The 22,751-nt window shown below is 36.3% G+C and overlaps 1 protein-coding gene across 7 annotated transcripts in view; it reads right to left on the bottom strand.

Moving 5' to 3' along the window:
• Positions 1-22,751, bottom strand: part of cntnap5l (contactin associated protein family member 5 like) — a 75,812-nt gene that overhangs the window by 30,835 nt on the left and 22,226 nt on the right. For all 7 annotated transcript variants that reach the window (XR_007182174.1, XM_048172957.1, XM_048172959.1 and 4 more), the window contains exons 2-3: positions 21,763-21,873; positions 12,351-12,544 (exon numbers count right to left, since the gene is read on the bottom strand). Coding sequence is in view for 6 of the 7 variants with exons in the window: in XM_048172959.1 (XP_048028916.1) it covers positions 12,351-12,544; positions 21,763-21,873 (305 nt within the window). In the remaining variant the exon portion in view is untranslated. The remainder of the gene's footprint in view (positions 1-12,350; positions 12,545-21,762; positions 21,874-22,751) is intronic.

Below are 22,751 nucleotides of genomic sequence, written 5' to 3'. Positions count from 1 at the left end.
TAAAACTTGCAATCTGCAAAATATCCTACACATCCCAGGTCTCCTGGATATCAATGTCTCCCAAAGTGGTCACCTGAAAATGCATGTCTACAGGAATGTAAATAATCTATTAATCTCCATGTAATCTTAAGTTAAACTAAAATAAATAAATAAATAAATAAATAAATAAATAAATAAATAAATAAATAAATAAAATAATGTTTAGTTACATGTTTACCATGTAACTTTTTATAGAGGTTAGGGTTTTAACTGACTTGTTGTCTAGCAATTTCCTTGTTTCTTCATTTGGCCAATGTGATGGTATTTTAATGCTCTGAACTAAAGTGAGAGGAAGCTAATCAATATAGTATAACACAGTGTACTCTTTCATCCCAAAATAGAGTCAATACACAGACGGCAAGTATAGATTTTTAAATTATAATCATTATTATTTTGCATTTTAAAGGTACTGCTGACATTTTGTGTTGCTTGTAAAGTTCAATTCGGAGGTCAATTAACTCTGATCTATCGAACCTTGTTTGAAAGAGGAGGGATGAAAGCTGGGAAGGCGATGAAGTTTTTGAGCTATATAAATTATCGTCTGGCTTTACATTGTTTTTGTGTGTGATCTTGGTCAATTCAGACTTCAACATTTGCTATTTGAATACTCCAAAAATATTTCTAATCCTATAAAAAGAGAAGAAGAGATCAAAGAAACATGTTGCAACTAAAGCTCTTTCAGCAAACAGATTCTTCATAACAGTGAGATGATCTGATTAAGCCGTTAGTGGCTTTAGCTCAACATAATCAATATTTTCCATGGTCACCTCCAGCTCTGTGGAAACACAAAGACATGTTGGACCACACCTGACGACTAGCCAAACAACTTTAGAGCCAGACAGAGACGGAGCAGCATACAAGAAAGGCCGGGAGAAAATATCTATAAACACGTTTCTGAACTGATTGACCTTTTTAGAGTGGTTTAATAGAATCTGTCACAACGTGATAAATCCTCCTTGCCACATTAGCCGCTGTTAGCGGCTTACGCTAAAGCTCCTTCCAGTCATTGCCATTGATTTTAAATGGACACCAAAATCGTATTATGTTGGGTAAAAAGTGGGCGGTTTGCAGAGCAAAGGCATCAAAGTGCTTAATGAAAAAAGAAACATTATGAAAAGTCTTGGAGATCAGTGCCAAAGCACAAAACATAACACAGCAGCTCTGACCTTTTCATGATGCTGAAGATTAAATTTGCAATCAAACCTCAAATGCTGCTGTTAATTGTGAGAAAAAAAAAATGAAATTGGAAAAATATCAATAATGGCATTCATTAATACTTTAATAGCCTACCACCACCACCACCACAGATTCTACTTACAATATGTATTTAGAGATAGCATACATTTCATTAAAATTATTATCTTTCTTTCCAAACCACTGCACTGTGCCTTAAAAACATGCCTTATTCCAGTAAATATTACTCAAATATTGCTCATCATGGATAGCATGTACTGTTTTTGTGTGAAATTGACAACTGATCTTTATTGTACAATGATAAGGGACTTTCATATTTTGCCACATCATTTTCAATAGTATTATTTTAGTCAGAGCTGAAAAAGTCTAGGTTAATCTGCTTTACCAATCCAAGCACAGAGGAACAGATAAGAGTTCTGAAATGAAACATATTGATTTTGTGCGAATGCGTACACATGTGTGGGTTTGTGCACGTCTAGGGCTTTCCACTTGGTGGATCACGTGAACACAAACCAGCAGTGGAGAGAGGCAGATTAAATCGATTTCAGAGACATCGCAATAAGACCAAACTAAACAAGCAACAACTAGTCAATAGGAGGCACTACAGAAATCCAAACAATAACTCTGCAGAGTGTTCTGTCCATCGTGAGAACTGGATCTGCCACCACCAGGCCTTAAAGGATTAGTCCACTTTTAAATAAACTTTTCCTGATAATTTACTCACCCTCATGTCACCCAAGATGTCCATGTCTTTCTTTCTTCAGTCGAAAAGAAATGAAAGTTTTTGATGAAAACATTCCAGGATTTTTCTCCTTATAGTAGACTTCAATGGGCACCAAACGGTCGAAGGTCAAAATTAGTTTCACTGCAGCTTCAAAATGTTCAACATGATCCCAGATGAGAAATAAGGGTCTTATCTAGTGAAACCATTGCTCATTTTCTGAAAAAAATTGAAAATTATATAAGTTTTATCCATAAATGCTCATCTTGAACTAGCTCTCTTCTTCTTCTCCTCTATTTGAATTCCAGCAGTGTAGACACTGCTAAGCGTAATACTGCCCTCCACAGGCCAAAGTTTGAACTAATTTTTATATGCAATATGCTAGTTCAATAGTATATGACAATTAGTTCAAACTTTGGCCTGTGGAGGGCAGTAATACGCTTAGCAGCGTCTACTCTGCCGGATTTCTAATAGAGAAGAAGAAGAGAGTTAGTTCATGATGAGCATTTATGGATAAAACTTATATAATTTTCAATTTTTTCAGAAAATGAGCGATGGTTTCACTAGATAAGACCCTTATTTCTCATCTGAGATGATCTAGAACAATTTGAAGCTGCAGTGAAACTAATTTTGACCTTCAACCGTTTAGTGCCCATTCAAGTCTACTATAAGGAGAAAAATCCTGGAATGTTTTCATCAAAAACTTTAAATTCTTTTCGACTGAAGAAAGAAAGACATGAACATCTTGGATGACATGGGGGTGAGTAAATTATCAGGAAAAGTTTATTTAAAAGTGAACTAATCCTTTAAGGCTCTGACAACACCAACTCCAAAACTCCAAAAGAGTGTTAAATGATATTAAATTGAGATAATTTGAGTATAAATGCAATTTTCTAGCATTTGACATTTTCAAAATTATAGGTTTTGCATTTAATATAAACTAAAATGACAACAAGGTGATCCCTTTGGATGGTCAGTTTCAAACAGAGCATTTGTTTTCTAATAATGAACTGGCAAATCTTTTTCATTTGATGTATTTCTAAATAAAGCATAACCCCAAGGATCAGGAGCCACATCAACTAGTCATAAATCAACACACAATCATTCAGCAGGAAATAAATAGCTACTTTTATGCCTCTTTTATGCCTGCTTTAAATTTCTCAACAATGTTTTATGATTAGCCTGCAATTTTGTACAAATAACTATAATATAAACCAATTAGACTATAGTTAAAAGCCTTTCTGGTGGAACTATTTTCTGGTATAATGAAATCAGTTAAAAATATAGTCTGAGGTGCAAGATATTGCCTACATGATATAAAACTAATCTTTTTTTGTGGTGATATACAAAGTATTAATTAATAATTTCACAGAATATTTAGTCAAATGCAGTTGTTCATTAATATATTGAAGTTCAATAATGCATGTATAAATTATGATGTTTTCTACATTTATTGCAAATAATTAAAAATACATTACATTGAAATACATTAAATACATTAATAATTAAAAATATCATCTGATAGTTCACTTCACAAATTCCTTTTTAAAAAATTGAGTCCAACTTCAAATTAGCTTGTAGCTTTAAAAGCCAGTGTTTCAAAGAAAAAAAACTCTTCACTGCTGCTTTGTACTTTCACTACTTCTTTGATATCTGGAGAGCTTGCTTAATAAAAAACATCTACCTGTATAACTCCATCAGTAATCCAATGCAAACAGTGTACAGCAATTCCCCATTCAGCAGCCAATCTGTTATAAACATTCCATCTCTGTACCTCACAGAAAAGCTGATTCAAACTAAACACTTTCCATTTAGACTAGTGCAAACTCTGGCACCAGTAATATTTCTCACAGCTACACTGTTTAAAATAACATCAAGGACAAAAACATGAACAAAACAATTCAAATCAATGTATAAAATCAATTTTTTTTTTCCCCAAGAAAAGGCCACTGCACTTTCTAGCTACATCTAGAGATGTATCTATAATTTCAATGAATATTCCTTAGACAATGGAATGAATGGGGATACAGTAGTACTGTGATTAAAGCTGCTGTCTGCTGACATGAATCTTCATTTGTCTTGGTCCGTTTCTCTTGTTGTCCCTCTGTAGCTAATAATCAGATAGCAGTTATCTTCTCTTCGATTAATCACATATGCTTGTATTATTCTCATTTGTAAGTCACTTTGGATTAAAGTGTCTGCTAAATAAATACATGCTAAACATTAACAGGCTAACAAGCAAGGATACTCGCCAACTTTTTCTGACATTTAAAACATTTTCAAGACAGCTATAATGGACACTATAGTTGCAATAAAAACCCATTAAAGGGGTAGTTCATCCAAAAATAAAAAAAATTATCCCATGATTAACTCACCCTCAAGGCATCCTAGGTGTGTATGACTATCTTTCAGACGAACACACTCGGAGATATATTTAAAAATAGCCTGGCTCTTCCAAGCTTTATAATGGTAGTAAATGGATGGACAGCTTTTGAAGCCCCCCCAAAATGCATCCATTCATCATACAAATAATCCATACAGCTCCAGGAGGTTAATAAAGGTCTTCAGAAGTGAAGCGATTGGTTTTTGTAAGAAAAATATCTATATTTATAACTTTATAAACTAAAATAACTAGCTAAACCTTGAAAGTTGAGTTAACTTTCGCCATTCACTTCAGACATGCATTGGGCTCACTGACCTATATATAGATTATTATAATTAAATTATATTATTTTATATTGTCTATATCATTGTGCCCTTCGTGTGCAGTCTAAAATATAGTAATTACAAGTTCCGAGCACACCAAGTGAAGTCGTATTTACAAGCTGGAAACTTAGATGAATTCTAGATGATACCAGAGTTGCAGAAAGCAAGTCTCTAGTGAATGGCATTAAATGGTTCTGCAAGTTATTTTAATTTTACATGCAGTATTTTAATAATTTTAAAGGCACAGAAAAGCATAGACAAGTGTGAAGTTAATCACTCACCTTTCATGGTTCATTTATATAACAAAAGTATTTGATACCATGCATCATAAGAATTCAGATGTAGTTATTTGGGTTTATTCTTCAGAATATAATTCTTTTATAAAGAAATTTCAAGTAATCCTGAAGACTTTCAGGTGTGATTGATTAGGGATGGAGCTAAACCCTGCAGGACATTGACCCTCCAGCACTGGAATTGCCTATCCCTGACCTATTTGTACATTTTATACATACACAATAAAGCCCGGCTGTCCCAGACAAAAGATTAACATAGTGAAACAATCGTGGCGATTTCTGTGATTGTTGCTCCTAAACGGGGGTCCTATGTCATACAGTGAGAGAGGTTCAAAGGCGCCCATTGTCACGGTCTTGCGACCAAAGATAGACTGCGATAATTTTCTGACAGTGTCAGAAATTCAGCATGATCATCACACAGTGTGTTTGCTGCCACGACCACCTACCTTTTGTGTACTTAGCATGACAATTTATTATAGTATTATTATATACTATACCACATTGATATTATTGAGTAAAATTAATATTAAATTACTTAAATAAAAACATTTTTAAGCATGGTTGTGTTTCCAATTTGTGTTATTATGCAATATATATAGGCATTCATTTTATATTTCAAGCATGTTGTTTGTGCACTTAATGTAATAAACATCATACAATAGTTAAATAGATTATAATTGGTCAAGACATTGTGATAATTTTTGACTTGGCATTGCCGACTCGATTTCTCACCACACCAGGCTAAATGCAGTGTTTCCCAACCCTGTTCCTAAAAGACCACCAACAGTATACATTTTCAAACTTTTCCTAATCTAACACACCTGTTTTAACTCATCAGCTTGCTCGTACAGACTACAAGACTGGGGTGGGGCACTCTGGAGAACCACTGTCCTGCAGAGTTTAGCTTCATCCTTAATCAAACACAACTGAAAAATCTAACCACAGCCTTCAGGATTCTTGAAAATTGCAGGCAGGAGTGTTTGATTAGAGATGGAGTTAAACTGTCCAGTAAAGTGGCCCTCCAGGACTGGAAGTGCCCACCCCTTCTCCAAGAACAGAAATATATGGGTCAGATAAGGGAGACATCCAAAATGTGTACTGTTGGTGTGCCTCCAGGAACAGGATTGGGAAACACTGCACTGATGTTTTTGTAAACATAATAAATAAATAAATAAATAAAGAGAGAGAGAAAAAAAGAATGAAAGCCAAAATGCACACATATGAAAGACGAAGGGCTGCAGCTGTATCTGAAGCTGTTCATATCAACCTGCAAACATATGTAGTGTCACCTTGCCAGGAAAAACAACCAAACTAGGTCTGCATGCACCGGGACAATGAGGCGGTAAATTGTGTTCAACAATATTGGACTGGAACATATCAGGTATTGCCTCTGCATCGGACTGAAAAATTTTATCTTGCGTGCCCAAACATACAGTGCGCCAGGCAGAGTGGTGTTTACTTCTGGCTGCTGCTGTGCACAGGATATGGCCATCAAACAGTCACTTCAGTCTCTCCTGCCTGAACATGACCATTAGAGCAGGGAGAAGCTGGAGTGTAATATCTCGGCCATTGTCTCATGTAATGCACATGTCTGTGTGTGCACTTAAGGACTGAGGAGGATACTGAATATAGATATGGAGTGGATGTGGTTTCCTGTATTGTCATGCTGCTTCACATCATGCCTCATTACACTGACACTACAGCAGTGGCAAAGGTATCAGCAGTGTGCTATAAAGCACACACACACACGTACGCACGCACGCACGCACGCACGCACGCACGCACACACACACACACACACACACACACACACACACACACGCAAGTACGTCATTGAGAGTTTTCCACATACACAGGAACATACACAATGTGTCTTTTTCACTAACCGTGTGTACGTATTTGTCTGTTAACTTGTGTGCAAACATTTTAAAGATCCCGTTTTTCGTGTTTTTTTGAAGCTTTGATTGTGTTTATAGTGTGCAATATAACATGTGTTCATGTTTCGCGTGTAAAAAAACACAGTATTTTTCACATAATTTACTTATCTGTATACCGCTGTTTCCACTGTCATAAAAACGGGCTGATGACTTCCTTGTTCTATGAAGTCCCTCCTTCAGAAATACGTAACGAGTTCTGATTGTGCCAGCGGTTCCTGTTTTGTGATTCGACAGCAGCTTAGCGAACCTTGCCCGGAAAGGTCACGCCTCTTACCATAACGTGGAGATGCACACGCTCAGTGTTATTGTAAACATGTCTTTAATTTTACCCTATCAATTTGAGCCGGAATCAGACCCGGTGATTGGACTGCGGGATGAAAATAACAGCGTTCCGACGACATGGCGACAAACACACTCTACAAACGCAACTCTTGTGTATTCCTGTGGGCGGAGGTTAGTCAAAAATCTGTTTTAGTGACGTCATTAAAGAAGGAAGTAGAGGGATGTAGTCCAAACTGGCCGTTCGATGTAGGCGACTTCTGTTAAATAAAATATCTCGCTTGGCATTGAACTTTGAGCTTTAAAATTTTACAGATTTTATTTATACTCTAACAACAACATTACACACTAACTAAAGTTTGAAACATGGGATCACGAAGAACGGGACCTTTAATGCAGAAATAATGATTCTTGAATAAGTATGTACTTAAACTTATTCTAAATTTAGAGTAGAATTTAGAGCCACATGTATGCAAGACTCCAAGTGGCCTTGGTAACATGAAAATTTCATTTAAATATTCTATTATAGAATTTGAATAAGTAAATTACTCTGCATTAAGTCTTATTTTAGAGTAACAAAAGCATGTGCATTATAGCTTTGTCTTGGATAGATTCTGCATAAAAATTAAGCTGATCACATGACGTCTAGGCCTATAAAATAGTGTTTATTGTGTTTCAATTGCTTTTGAATGGCTGTACAGAAAAGCACACTAACGTTCAAAAGTTTGGGGTCAGTAAGATTTTTGTTTTTGAAAGTCTCTAAAGCACACCAATGCTTTAATTCGATCAAAAATACAGAATAAACAGTAATACAGCAAAATATTACTTTTACAATATAAAATCACTTTTCTATTTAAATATATTTTAAAATTCTTGTGATGGTAAAGCTGAATTTTCAGCATCATTACTCCAGTCTTCTGTGTCACATGATCTTTCAGAAATCATTCTAATGTGTTGATTTGGTGCTAAAAAAAACAGTTCTTATAGTTCGGCAGCTTAATATTTTTGTGGTAATCGTGATTTTGCAGTATTCTTTAATGAATAAAAAGTTCAAAAGCATTTATTTGAAACAGATATCTTCTGTAACATTTTAAATGCCTTTACTATCACTTTTGATCAATTTAACGCATCCTTGTAGAATAAGTATTAATTTCTTAAAAATAAAATTCTTACTGACCCCAAACTTTTGAATGGTAGTGTGTGTGCGGAAAGCCATAACATGGTTTGATGCACATTGTACTAATTACAGGTATGCTGCTTCACTAAGAAAAATAAATAAAACAGATTAATTAACATTAAAGTGAATCATAAAGTTATTATAAAATTATATGTGTATGAACCCATCTGGCAGAAAATCAGCTTGGGTACCTTTTCTGTAGACATAAGTAATTAAATGTATTCATCAATACTGCATGAAACCCACTCACTCTAGTTCTTTGCTTGGATTGTGGATGCCTTTATAATGGTTTTCAATTGCTTTCTTCTCTCTCCCAAGCACACAGGAGGCAAAAGTCAAGGTATAGATATAGATGAAAGCAAAGTAAAGGAATGAAAGGTACTGTACAGCTGTTGAAAAGAATGGGCTGAGGCAGGTTGAGGGGATGGTGGCTAATGTAGGATTTAATTGTCAAAGCGCACCACCTTCATGCTGTGGTGAAAATAAAATGCTTTGTGCCAGCAGGAATAAAACCTCAGCTGTACTCCAGAGCCCAGAAAGCTTTCACACAGATGGTGGGAAAGAGAGAGCGTAGGATATCTGCGCAACAAAAACTCCAGGATTCAAAAAACTGGTGATGGAAATGGAACAATTCAGCAGCATCTCTGAAATCATGACAAAAGACTGAATCATGACAAATTTTCTCTTTGCAGAATCACAGCTGTATTTTCCTGCTCTCTTCCATCCATTAGCCTCAACCCTTCTGTGCCTACAGATAATTATTTTTTCGAATAGTGTCATACTTCCCGTGTAGCCATACAGATGTACATTCACACAAAATTCCTGACGTAAAAATCCCAAATCATTAACACACAAATGCACAGTCAGAATGGCTTCATAAATATTGTGTAAGTGGCAGAGTCAGACCACTTACTGACTCACATGTTTACCATGATTAACAGATAGTAGCTGGTGGGCAGTAGCAATAAGAAGACCCTCATCTAATGGGCAGCGTGTTTCGGTTTAGTCAAAGTGGGTGACTGAATTTTGGCGTTAAACAGATGGCATCGGATTCTGTCTGGCTGGCTGTCTAACTCACTGGCATCTGCTCCAGCTGGCATGGCAACTCACCTTGGCATAGACTGGCACCTCTGTGAGATGGTTTCCTCCTCTGAATGGGCAAACACGCAAAATTCAAGGTCCTATTGCCAGTGTGTGCCCAACAGCAAGGAGAAACTCAGTTTCTTCTTTCACATATATCTCCTTTTGGTCACACCATGGCTCACACCATCTCTGTTGGTGACAGACTTGATTTCAAGGTGAAAAGAAACCTGCTGGTTAGGCTGGAGGCTGAACAAATGGATTCTTTTTGTATTTCACTGCTTAATGTTGGTCAACCAACTCTGTTATTCATCACAAAAGTCATATGACAGGTATCACATGTGGACGTCTCTTGACAGGGCTTGATTGTTGCACAATTCCTTGAAAGATTTCTGCATGCTCAAATTACTATGTCTTCCCAGTGGAAAAATATCCATCTTATTAATTAATAATCTAAAATAATTAAGCAAATTAGCAAAATGTCCTTCAGAATAATTAATGTTCAATTCAGTGTGTCACCAGCATTGTCACAGTGGACTCTGGCTACTTAAGAATTCATTCATAATTAATATTTCCTCTCATCAGCACATTAGGTAGAAAAGGCATTTGGTGGTTTTACACAACAGGAAAAACTTCACGAAGCAACCAAAAACAAGAACACAATATTGATTGACATTTCTGTGAAATTTACTTTGCACTTTGTTTTTTAGTCTGAAGGAAAGTGAAATGTACTCAAAATAAGAGGATGAAACTCAATACAAGATGGAGATCAGGCCCATTTAAATTTCTTCTCTGTGGAAAATCACTTCACCGAAACAAGCCACTAGAGAACTGCAGGATTAATTAACATAGCCTAATGAATCATTTGTATGTGCCGCATGCACTGACAGGTCTTAAGTGACCCGAAGTGTGTTTTATTGATCTCAGACAGGGAGAATAATTTATCAACATATTCCAAACAAAATTCCATCACTGAACGCAGTTTATCAAAATGCCTCGTGCTTCACTGCATCTTGCATCAATGCCACACAGGCCATTCAGATCCTTGCAATTTTTATCGATAAAAAGGCTGGAATATTTGACAGTCAAATGGAATAAAAGACTAAAAATAGTATAATAAAAGTTTGCAGGTGATCAACACATCAACATATGAGTTGATTAGTAGCAATGATCATAGTCTTGCATTATTATTATTATTTTGCATTATTATATATTATTTTTAGAATATTATTAGACTACCTGCTTAATATTTGTTAACACTTTACATTCAGACATTCTACTGACTATGAGCAACTTTGCAACAACGTCAACTTATTCTACTAACCCGAACCCTAACCTACACTAACAGTCTACTAACATTTTACTATAGTCTATTACTCTAATGAGAGTTAGTTGACATGTAGTTGAAAGTAGTCTAATGTCTAAAGAGGACCTTTAAAATAAAGTGCAACCAAATGGGTATTTCAAAATAATGAATACTATGAAAGTACATAAATAATACTAAAATAAAACTACAGAGAATACACTTCCTGTAGCTTCACATAAAAAGCATATGCTAAATAATGTCTCTTAAAAAAGTGTTTTTGAGTGTGTCTGAGGTCTCTTTTAGGGTTGTCATGGTACCAAAATTTCAGTAGTCTGTACCAATACCAGTAAAATTTCGTGATTCTCTGTACCAATTTCAGTACCACAGCAAAAATTGTTGAATTAAATAATTTAGAAATCGGTGTCCTGTTTTGTCTCATCCGTTGGTTTCAACCAAGAAACTCTGCAGTGTACTTACAGTAGCAGCATGAAAAACTAAACTTGTATTCAGATTGTGAACTGGTAATAAACAGAAAGCAAGAGAAGAGCCCTCCCTTTGTAATCACTTAAGCTGTCAATGAGTGCGTTTACATGCACGTTCTTACACCGATTATGCTTAATAAGCCGACAATGCATGATTACTGGGGATTTAAGCACATCCAGACAAAGTGACTGTTTCGCTGTAGGGGATGAGGAAATATATTGCAAACTCTGACTCTTTCTTGACCCAAGAAATTATAAAAAAGTGTTATCTCGTGCAGAAGTGCCACAGCCAAAATGCTGCATCTGTAACTGCATGAGAGGATAATATATGAGTCCGAAAGTGTCCCGTGTTGGAACGCTCTTCAGTTTTTAATGCTTTATTCAACATCAAAACAGACATAACAAATTGAATACTCAGAGTCAGATACACGAAAGGTTAAGTTTTGATGTCACTATTGGGAAATAAACTGATGTATTAATAAAGATTTCTAAACGTGGTTTACTTGCATTGCAAGGTTACTGGTATGCATGTAAACCAAGACAACAGTTTTTTTGTGAGTTATCAGCATTTTGTTGTTTACGTACTCAGTCTCTAAAGTGCAAGCTTCTTGTGAAAACTCCTGATATAATAATAATAAAAAACTGTCTCAATTGTACAATGAATCTCTTATTTGCATCGAGTTTGCACTTTGTTGTTATAATGAAAGGATTCATGAGCCTGTTGAACAAAACAAAACCTTTTTCAGTGGTGTTGCTTTCAGTGAACTTACTGACTAGCACCTCTGATAGGCCATTGCATTCACACGCTCAACAGATATGATTGTGGTTGGCTACAATGCTCAACACTTGTAAATAAACTCTTGTAAATAAACTTATGAATTAACTTGTAAATAAACTCTGTCTATCAGCAGGTACCAGGTAGCGCAGAAATGCTGATATCGTCAACTTTTTTCTTTTTTGTACTGACAGGTCTATTTGACAGCCAGTGTCTCTTCCATTTAGTTATGGTTGCTATGGTTTCATTTTCACTTGTGCTAAAGATTTCTTATCATTGGTGTCCAATTATTCAAACAATGCCTAATATTGTCTAGGCAATCACTCAAGATGCATAAGTTCCAGAGATTAGCTAGACTCACCCATATCACTTCCTCTTGTCTATATGGTCTCCAGGTTCGTCCAGAGTCACTATACTGTAGCTGGTAACGGGCCACCCAGTCAGAGCTGCCCCAGCGACCCTGGGTAGCAATAGATGTGACTTTCAACCTGTCCCGTAGGTCCAGCTGTAGCCAAGGTTGTTGGTCTTCTCCACTTGGAGACCATCCCCCACCACCTACAGGGACAGATTAAGAGCCAGTGCTTAAAAAAAGTGCAGAGGAATGAAACAGAATTTGGGCGTAATTCTCTCCACAATTCAAGCACTCACTAAGATTTCATACTCCTGTTCATCATGCTGACAGGACTGAAGCTTAGTGGTCAGAGAAAAAAATGAATTAAATTTGTTCCAGCAGTTTTGTGGCTCAGCCTCTCTCTTTTTGAGATAGAAATCGCCGATCCATCCCTAGAGGAGAGCTGACAGACCTCAGTGCAGTATAATATTACTGCGGTTAAAAAAAAGGCAATTTAGAAATTACACAGCATATTTCTACACTTGCATGTCTTACTGTAGTTTTTCCAGCATCTCTTGTTCAGAGCAGAGTAAATGTAAAAGCAGGTCTCACATGCACAACAACTTCACAGAATTCTTGGAAATATCTGTCCACCCACGCAGGCCTACTGAGTACCCACCTCCTTTTCTATTTATTTTCCCAGAATTCGGCAAACGGTACCTGCTAGGGATGGGCATTACAAGCAAAAATAATATTCGAAGATTGCTGGGAATTATTCGATTATTATTCGAAAATCGCACCCCTCCCCCACATGTATGCACACATGCACACACAAACAGAGAGAGAGGGAGAGAGACCATTCACGCTTGATATTGATAAACTGTTAAATTCATTGGAGAATATGCTGTCTTAACTCAAGCCATATAATGATTGTAATGTGCTGGAACATATTAATATGTTCAGTAATATAAGTGAAAGTAAAATCCGCACGGCCATTCATAACGGTGTGAAGCAGAGTGAGTGTTTTCAATTAATTCCTACGTTGAGCTTCCATAGGAATAAACTGAAAACGCTCACTTTCCACCAGTAGACACGCACATGAATGACCAAGGGGATTTTACTTTCACTTTCAAATTAGCGCCAATTCGAGTGCGGTGACAAGTGATGATAACGGTGTTGTTCCTGAACACCAGCAACACCGACTATCGCAGCAATCCTACCTAAAGCCATATTGATTTTAGGCTGCCTAAACGCGTTATAACATTTTGAAGAATGTGCCAGAATGACGGCACTTGTGTCGTGTGACCATTGATTTTAACAGTCTTGTTATATGCCATGTTCTACTGTTGTCTAAGAGTTGATTGACAGCTTTTTAGGTGCGTTATTGGCAGCGCGCACCACCCTCTGGTTACATGAACTTGTCACCATTGAAAACATGAGGATTTTTTAAGATGACAATCGCACAACCTATTCGATATTCTATAATTCGATATTCTATAATCGAATATTTGAAAATCGTGACACATCCCTAGTACCTGCAGGAAGAACGCTGGCAGAGAGGGCAATCTATAAAATGAGCAAGCGCTATATTAAAGGAGTAGTGTTTGATTTCTGCAAGTGGCATGATAGGAAAGAAATGAAACACACCTTGGAACAACAATAAAGAATACTGCCCACATTTTGAGTTAAATTTAAGACACAATATTGTCATTTTTTCTTTATTTTGTCAACAAAATTTTTTAATTGGATCAGCTTAATGAATGATTCAATGACCGAATTAATCTGCTGTTTGAATTAATTGTTTGAATGAACAGTTTGAATGAATGACTCAATAACTCAACTCATTAAGACTCATTAAGTGCTTGCCACCACCTACTGCCAGTTTTACTTTCATATTTAAAGTATCATTTTATTTTTCTATTTAAGCAATTGTAAATGCAATAAAGCCACTTCTGAGCTACATTAAAAAGCCACTTCAGATGCAGCTTCTCTGCCACTTCTGCAGTGCAAATATGGGTGTTTATACTGATTTAATTTGATTGGTAGCAGTGCCTTATTATTTTAATATAATTTATTGATTAAATGTAAGAATTTTACATTAAAGATTCACTGCACAGAATATAAAAAACATGAAAGGCTTCAGGAGTCAGCTGTCCATGGCAGGCATAAACCAGTCAAAGTAACAGCACAAAACTATTGAGCAAAATATTGTCTGATTATCATTATGTCATCTATTTGTGTCAATATCGCACACCCCTATCCCAATATGTAATTTTTTTTTGCCGCTAGCGGTTGCTTATTCAAAACTAAGGCATAGTTTGATGACGCCATGATTTCGCGGAATCATGGGAGGTGTTGTCTTCACATCTACAACCGGAATCCAACGAGACTCGGGCAGAAATCATATTCATGGATGAGCTAATGTATTAAATATGTATTAACATTACTAGCAGGGTGTGGCTGAAAGCCACTGGAGCGGAACGAGGCCACTGGAGCCTTTGCTAATGAGAGAAGAGGAGCTTTTATTATGTTGCGGATGAACGCTTCCGCTCTTTCCAGTCATGAGTATGTGGGGTAACGCAGCACTGTTTATCATATTAGATACATTTGTGTGTTGAAAGTTGTTATTCACAGTTGACACTTGTTGCACACTGCAGTAAGCTAGATCGATATTAGGCATGGTTAAACATGGTACTCGCTGTAAATCAAGAAAACGAGATTTAAACAATAAGACTAACATTGTTGAGCTATATAACAATGATTAGTTTTCTGTTGATGAATGTATGAACAGTTGCTTACCTGTCTAATAAAAACACATAATATATTAAAGCATCTTTGGCAATGTTCCCTCTTAATTTTTTTCTCGCTGAGCAAAACTTTTCTCTGTTGAGCACACATTTTGGCCACCTGAGCAAAAACATACTATATATCAGACCTGTACAATGAACATAAACACACACAAAAAAAAATGGTTTTATCATGCAACTGTAACACTTAACTTTAATGTGTCGTTTCTATTTTATTTGACCCTTGATGTAACTGATATGATATATTAAATAATATGTTTGAAAACAAGCAGTTCAGTCACTAAATTAAGCACATTTTTGGTTACTTGAGATTTTTTCACATTGCTGTATTAACTGTACCAGTTTTTACCAAGAAATTCTATTAAAAAATAATTTCTGTCCTCCTGCAGTTCAATTCTTTATAATATAATATGAGCAGTTACAATGATGGTTTGGAACAACCATAATATGTTTTGTAAAGTCAATTATTAGCAACAGACAATGTTAAACCATCAAAATTACGTTTATTGCTTATGAATTTCCCAGATTTTATATACCAGGAGGTTTCAAGATTTTTCGTGGCAAGGAGCCCTAAACAATCCCCTTGAGATCAATTTTTTATTAGGCTTACATTATAATATAATAAAATATGATAAGTATTTAAACTGATATACAGTAGGCTATTATATCAGTTTAAATGCTTCCATTTGTTTTAATATATTATAAACTGAAAATAAACTGAAGCATTTAAACAGATCTGATAGCTAAATATTTTTAAGAAAAGTGAACGTTAACTCTTTTATAGTTATCTAAACATCCCTGAAACCCACACCACCACCACACACAAAAATCTATTTAAACTGCAGTATATCACTGATGTATTTTGAGTTTGCAAGCTACACCTGTGGTGGGTGTGTGATTGTAAATGTCTCAGAGTTTTGTTAGCATTCTGTGCCCATCATCCGTTATTTCCACCACTTTTCATTAAAACATGACGTTTTATTTCACATTTCTTTTCGTTTCGCGTTGCCTCTCGTGTTGAGGTATTTAGTCCGCAAACATTACAGTATTCTTACTGCAACTGATTTGGCTCAGGGCCAGCCAGCTCACATGCGCTCAATCGTTCTCTTTCTATGACACCTGTAAACCGCATTCACCGGTTCTAACACTATAGCGACAATAACTCAATAGCGGTTGTCCAGAGCACTGCAATTATTTCTCATTTAAGCTACTACAATCAAATGGATTTCCCCACACATGATTTTCATGTCTGTTCTCTGCGCTGCAATTATTTATTTCTGCACGGCCCCGGCACGCAGCTTAGAGGGAACATTGGTCTTTGGTGTTTCCATGGTTTCTATGGAAATCAAGAGTAACAAGGGTATGATATCACTGATAGGTGACACACGGACATGGTCTGTGTCCTGATTAAAATTTCTTATTTTTCTGGATTTAAACATTCGTGGAAACATCTGGGATAATGTAAGTACACAAGTCAACAAAATATTGTATATAGCATTGATTTCCCTTAAAGAGGACATAAAGCTGGTGTGGAAAAAGGAAACCCTCAAGGTCAGGTGTGACAGGGTTGCCTCGGGGCAAGTCAGAACAAGATGGTCAGATAATAAATGCTTCATCAGTGCTGTTCAGTGACTGGGTATCATCTGTGAAGATTTCACATAAGGTCAGGGTGAACACTCTGAGCTTGTTAGACTTCACTGCAGACTCCATGAAGAGGCGGATATGAAATTCTTATAGAGTATGTGCATCCAGAAAATGCATTTTTAGCATGAGCAATTTATTTAATTTATTAAATAATTTCCCAGCTGACATAAATAACAGGCACAGACATAAATTACAAGTTAAAGATCTTGTATTCTAATGACCATCAGAGACAGACAATAAATAGATGGAGAGATCTAAAGATAACAACATTTGGTGTCTGCACACGTTTGGATCAGGCTGGCAGTGACTGGGAACGGGCTGCCTGTCTGTGTCTCACAGTGAAAGAAAACCTCCTGCTGTGACTAGGCATGATGAGAAAAAGAAATGCCTTGAGGGTGACATGGGCAAGCCGACATATCGTAGCCCCACTTATTAGCGCTGGAAGTAGGGCTGGGCGATATGGCTGAAAACTGTATCACGATATCAGTGTTTCATATCGGTCGATATCGATAATTATTGATATTTTTATGACCCATTTAAAATATGGACCAGGAGAAAAATATATTACATTTAACCCTCTGGAGTCTGAGGCTGATTTGGGGCCTGGAGAAGTTTTGACATGCCCTGACATTTGTGCTTTTTTCAGTTGTTCATAAACATATTAATGGAAAAAGTGTCATTACACTGTATTCAGCACAAACTAGGCTACAATAATATGTGAGGAACATGTATGTACATGTTTGTGTTCTTGAAGGAATAACATTTATGCGTGGTTATTGAAAAAACAAAAAACTTAAGTCACTGAAATAAGGCCAAAAAAGGTATAGTAAATCTATGTTTACAATACTTTAGGGTATTGGAGGTTGTAAACTAGAGTTTTTGCTTCAAAATTATGTAAAAATTATGCTGCCTACTCCTTCATATAAAACAATATATTGATTTAGTTTTTGTAAGACACTTTTTGCCAAGAAACACAGTATGCGTGGAGGCGTGAATCACCACTGAATAATGGGCCATTCTCACCTGAGAAGACAAAAGAATTGGATAGTAATGAGCTGAAATGACTTGCATATTAATGAGGCATTTCAGTCAGGTAGGGTGTGAAAAAAACCTTCTGTGATGTCTCAAGCTCATCATGATATATGAAACATACAAAAATATTATTACAATATAAAGTAATGGTTTCATATTATACTTTAAAATATAATGTATTTCTGTGATGCAAAGAGTCTGAATATAGGCTTTTAGTTTAAAAGCATGCACATTTGGAGAAATATTGGATTCTCATATGCTTATGTCAATTTTCTATACAGAGGAGTTATATTTATTTAATATTCATTGTCATTACTATGAGCGCTGGTGTTTTCAATTCATCCTTGAAGTCGGAGGGCGCTCTCTGTGCATTTTTAGTCCACAAATTCATCTAAAAGAAGAAGAGGCTATTCCATGAATGGAGTTTCCAATTCATACTGCAGCCGGAGGGCGCTAAAGAAACAAAAACTCATCTAAAATTCATCTATAGAAGAAAAGAAAACAGGAACTAACTGCATGTCTTCTAGAGCTCGCTAACCATGACTTTTACATCCAGATAAACACTTTTCAAGACAATAAATACACGATTGAGACGATGAATGCATGTATTGCCTCTGAATTTGCGTCTGAATAGCGCTGGCTCCGTGGGCGTGGCCGCATTAGCGGATAATGAGCTGAATCACGGACTTCTGACATGGCTCTCTTTTCATACAGATTACATAAACACAGAAGGTTTGTTTTCGATTTGACTTACATGATTTAAAACCTGACATCTTAATGTTTTTTTAGACATAAGTTTAATTTTTCTGTGATTAGTATTCACTAAGTTACAGTTCATTTTCTGAGAACTATCAGATTGGACTTCGTTCAGAGGGAGAGGAGAAATCACGCATCATGTTAGTTTTCTTTATTTTACAAAAAGCACAACATTGTGTTTTTACTCTGAGTGTACACAAATAAAAGAAGATATTCTATAGTTTCAATTGATATATTACTTATGTCTCTATGACAAAAAATGACGGAGTATTTTAAGTCTGTTTTGCTGCAATGTGAAAAAAAACCTGCAAAACGCGCCGGCGCGTTTTCAGACCTCAGAGTGTTAAACATTTTTATTTTAAACTTAACTTTCCTCTGATAATAATCCCCTCAGTTATTAAGACAGAAATGTCAACAACCATGGAAAACTCAAATAATTAAAATGTAAACATAAGTCTAAAGTAGGGTGACCACCCGTCCCGCATTTTGCGGGACAGTCACGAAATTAGGAGCTTTGTCCCCTTAAGTAGTGAACTTAAGTAGTGTCCCGCATTTCATTTATGTCTGTAATTTTTTTTTCATCCCTGAAATTACAATACCACAGTAAGAAATATAATAAAAACCATGAGCATTTAAAAATATATTTGTGCAGCCATCATATTCTAGCTGTGAAAATAACCAACCAGCGCAATCATAGAGAGAGGTTTTCCCGCTGATGACAACTGAGTGGACAGGCAAAGAGCGGGCCTCATCAAAGTCAGTAAACACAACTAATGTTACACCAGCAAGGATTTCATCTTCCATACTGGAAAAGAACTTCAAGAGCTGCTCAAAGCTGCCCAAATCGATGATTTAAAGCATGTAATCATCCATCCTGATGTTAAATATTTCCAACGAACGGCGGCGATCAAGCGCCACACACGGAAATGGTCGAGCACCTACAGAAAAAACGAGATATTCTCCATTTGTTTTAACCAATACAAAATTGCGAAATTCAGACACGACTTTCTTCTCACGTTAATATTTCATTTAATGTGGGTTCTATGACGTTAATATATTGAAAAAATGTCGAGAGCGCATCAAATGCGTGAGCAATCTCTCCACTCACAGGCGGATTCCCCTGCACAAAACTGGACGCACGCGCGCTCTCGCTCAGATATCACATCTGGGGCGCTCAAACTTTTGTCCTCCTGCATGTGCAGCCGTGAATCTAGAATTGTCTTCTCTCCATGATTTAATGTTGCCATAAGCGCAACATTATAGTGTGGGCACCCACCGGCAGAAACATTAATCGGCGCATATGCTAAGTTTGCCAACAAATGCAAATCAATATTTACATAGCGTAATAGTTGTAAATTTATGTCTCATGTGTCTCTCACGAAAAGTTAATAATCTACTACCAAGTTTGGGATTGTGATCATTTGCGAGTGCCACCAAGCATCATAAGGAAGTAATTGGAGTGTTTTTGGGCCATGAGGTCAAACAACGCTCTCAAAGGGGCTCAGTATAAACTGGAATTTATGGCATGTCTATGCGTAACTGCCTAATTGGCTGGGGAGTTTTCTTCAAGTGCTTCTACAGACTGTAATCAGCTGCTGATTGTTAGGTTGCATTAATCAAACTGCTCTCCACCTCCCTAAAGTAAAAACCACAACACATTTGCTTAGTCATAATTTATACAGTCCTCTTGTTATACCCCATGATTTGCCAAAGCTCATTCTGGCAAAATACTTTGAGACTGTGAGTGTTTTAGGATCATTAAGCAAATCAAGAGCAGCCATTATACTCCTTCTGGGTTTCATTCCCCATGGTTTTGGGGGCTGCTGTTGTTCAGGAAACCTGTATCCACTGGCATTTCTGATGTAAAGGGATAGATCACCCAAAAATAAAATCATCATTTACTCATGCTCATGTTGTTCGAAACCTGTGTGACTTTCTTCTGTGGAATATAAAAGATATTTTGAAAAATGTTGGTAAACAAACAGATTTGGTGACCACTGACTTTCATTTTAGCGACAAAACTCCCCCCCCTCCCAAAATTTCAAATATCACAGAAGATAAAAAGTCATACAGGTTTGGAACAACATGAAGGGGAGTAAATCATAACAGAATATTCATTTTGGGTAAACTTTCCCTTCACTTTCATGTTAGGAATATCTTGCTGTAAACCTTCTTGCACAGTGTCCTAAGCAGACCACCAGATATAATACGACTACGAGAAGTGACACAATCAATCAAAATCACAGCCAGTCAGGCGAGCGTGTGGGGGGAAGAGAGGGGGAATAATTAGTACCTGAGATTATCATGGTCATATGTTGTTGTTCCAGCTACAATGTTGTGGAAATAGAAACAGTTACTAAAATATAATCTCCTGATTCTCATTGCGCATCACCATCGTGGCTGGCTAGGACAAAAACTCTGTTTGGAACATAGAAAAGACGCCTTTATCTTGTGTCGTGGCATCGCTTCGAGTTTGGTTGAACACAGTGTTATTCAAAAAATGAACCAGTTCTGCGATACCTAAAAGCATTGTGCCTAGTAGATCAAAGAGACCATTGGTCCCAATGGTTTCTACAATCTACTTATTACAATGCTTTTGGAAAATACAGACTTGGAAATGCGTAGCTGTTGCTTGTCAATTTGCAAAAACTTATTAAAAACGAGAATTTTTTAACGCTGATTTGAATATTCATTGACACTGGGTATTAAGGGAGGAAAGCACCCTGGACAAATTACATTTATTTATCATAAGAGTAAGTTTTGAAACTTCTTTTAGTTCCTTTACCTTCTTTTGTGTCCATATTTACATTTTGAGTGGTTATAAATAAGTTGCATATTGTCATTAGAGATTTATGTTCGTCTATATCTTGTCACACTTAAGAAATGACTTCTAAAATCTTCAAATCTTGCTTTGGGCACAGCTAATCACCAGAGCTTTTCACATCAGTACTGCTCATGGACACTGGCAGAATGTTATATTCCCTCCATAGAAAGTGTAAAGTCTAATACTTTTTTGCAGTGTTTGTGGAAGCTAAGTCGCATTACATTAGGTATTCAAAAAAAAAAAAAAAAGCTTTACGTCAACACTTTTCCTGACAAGGACAAATTTCTCTTCTGCTTAATTCTCCAGTCACATAAACACAGACAACTGGATGTTATTTTATACAAACGGGGCAAGAGAACAAGAAGACAGGAGTACATACCATCTTTTCTGTTGAGTTTAGCATAGTGTGGTGACCTCCTGTCAGAAAATTTTGATGAGTTCTGGAAGGATGATGGGGGTAGTGATGTCATCAGTGGCTCTTCACAGTAATCTGGATAAAAAAAAGAATGAAAAGTTGCATTAAAACCTAAAAAAAAAAGAAAAGAGAAACAAAAAAAAGATTTGTCTTTAATTCTTCATTTGAAATGGAAAACAGCTAAGGGTATATAAATTCAAAGTTGTATAAATATTATCATCTGATTTTTATTTTATTGTATTATATGATTTATTATGATTGATTTATTTATTTTTTATTTAAAAAAACATTATATGACTTTCAATTTTATACAATGTTTTTGCATGCACTAAATATTAACTCAAACCCTTTTTGTTTTACTGGATACAATTTAATAAAAAGATCATTTCAGCTCAATGGGGTTCGAATCTGAAACAAGACAACTTTTAATTGTAGTGGCATAGCCTCATTGTGCAGGGTGTGATGTAAAGACATCTGTTATCTGTAAAGAAGGACAGTTTCTGAGAGTTAATTAAAGTCTTGAGTCTTGCAAGCTGTCACATATAGCATGTCTTTCATCCGACTGAATTGTCAGTGCCAGTTTGTCATTGACCCCGGTCTGTTTTTAAAGAATTCACTTCAATGTGTTTCATGTTTGAAAGTGTCTGGGTTGTCAGGATTTTTATACTCATCCGAGATTGTGACTATTATAATAGGAGTTCAGAGAAGAGAAATTTTAATATCGGGTACAGTATGTGACAGTACCAATTGAATCAGAGTGTTCACTCAAATCTTGTCAGTTCATTACAGCAGTGGTAATTTTAATCTTTCGAATATTTTGCTCAATGTGGTTGGAAAAATTTGCTAAAGGTCAAGACCCTTTTCAGCTTGAATGAAAGAGACTAAAAAAAACATTTCTGTGGCCTTCAGTCCTGGACGCTTTAAAAGCAAGGAATGTACAACCAATTACTGCT

This window comes from Megalobrama amblycephala, linkage group LG21, assembly GCF_018812025.1.
Source record: "Megalobrama amblycephala isolate DHTTF-2021 linkage group LG21, ASM1881202v1, whole genome shotgun sequence".
NCBI lineage: Eukaryota > Metazoa > Chordata > Actinopteri > Cypriniformes > Xenocyprididae > Megalobrama > Megalobrama amblycephala.
Note: the sequence above shows the minus strand (reverse complement) of the source record. Positions and strands in the feature narration are given on the sequence as shown.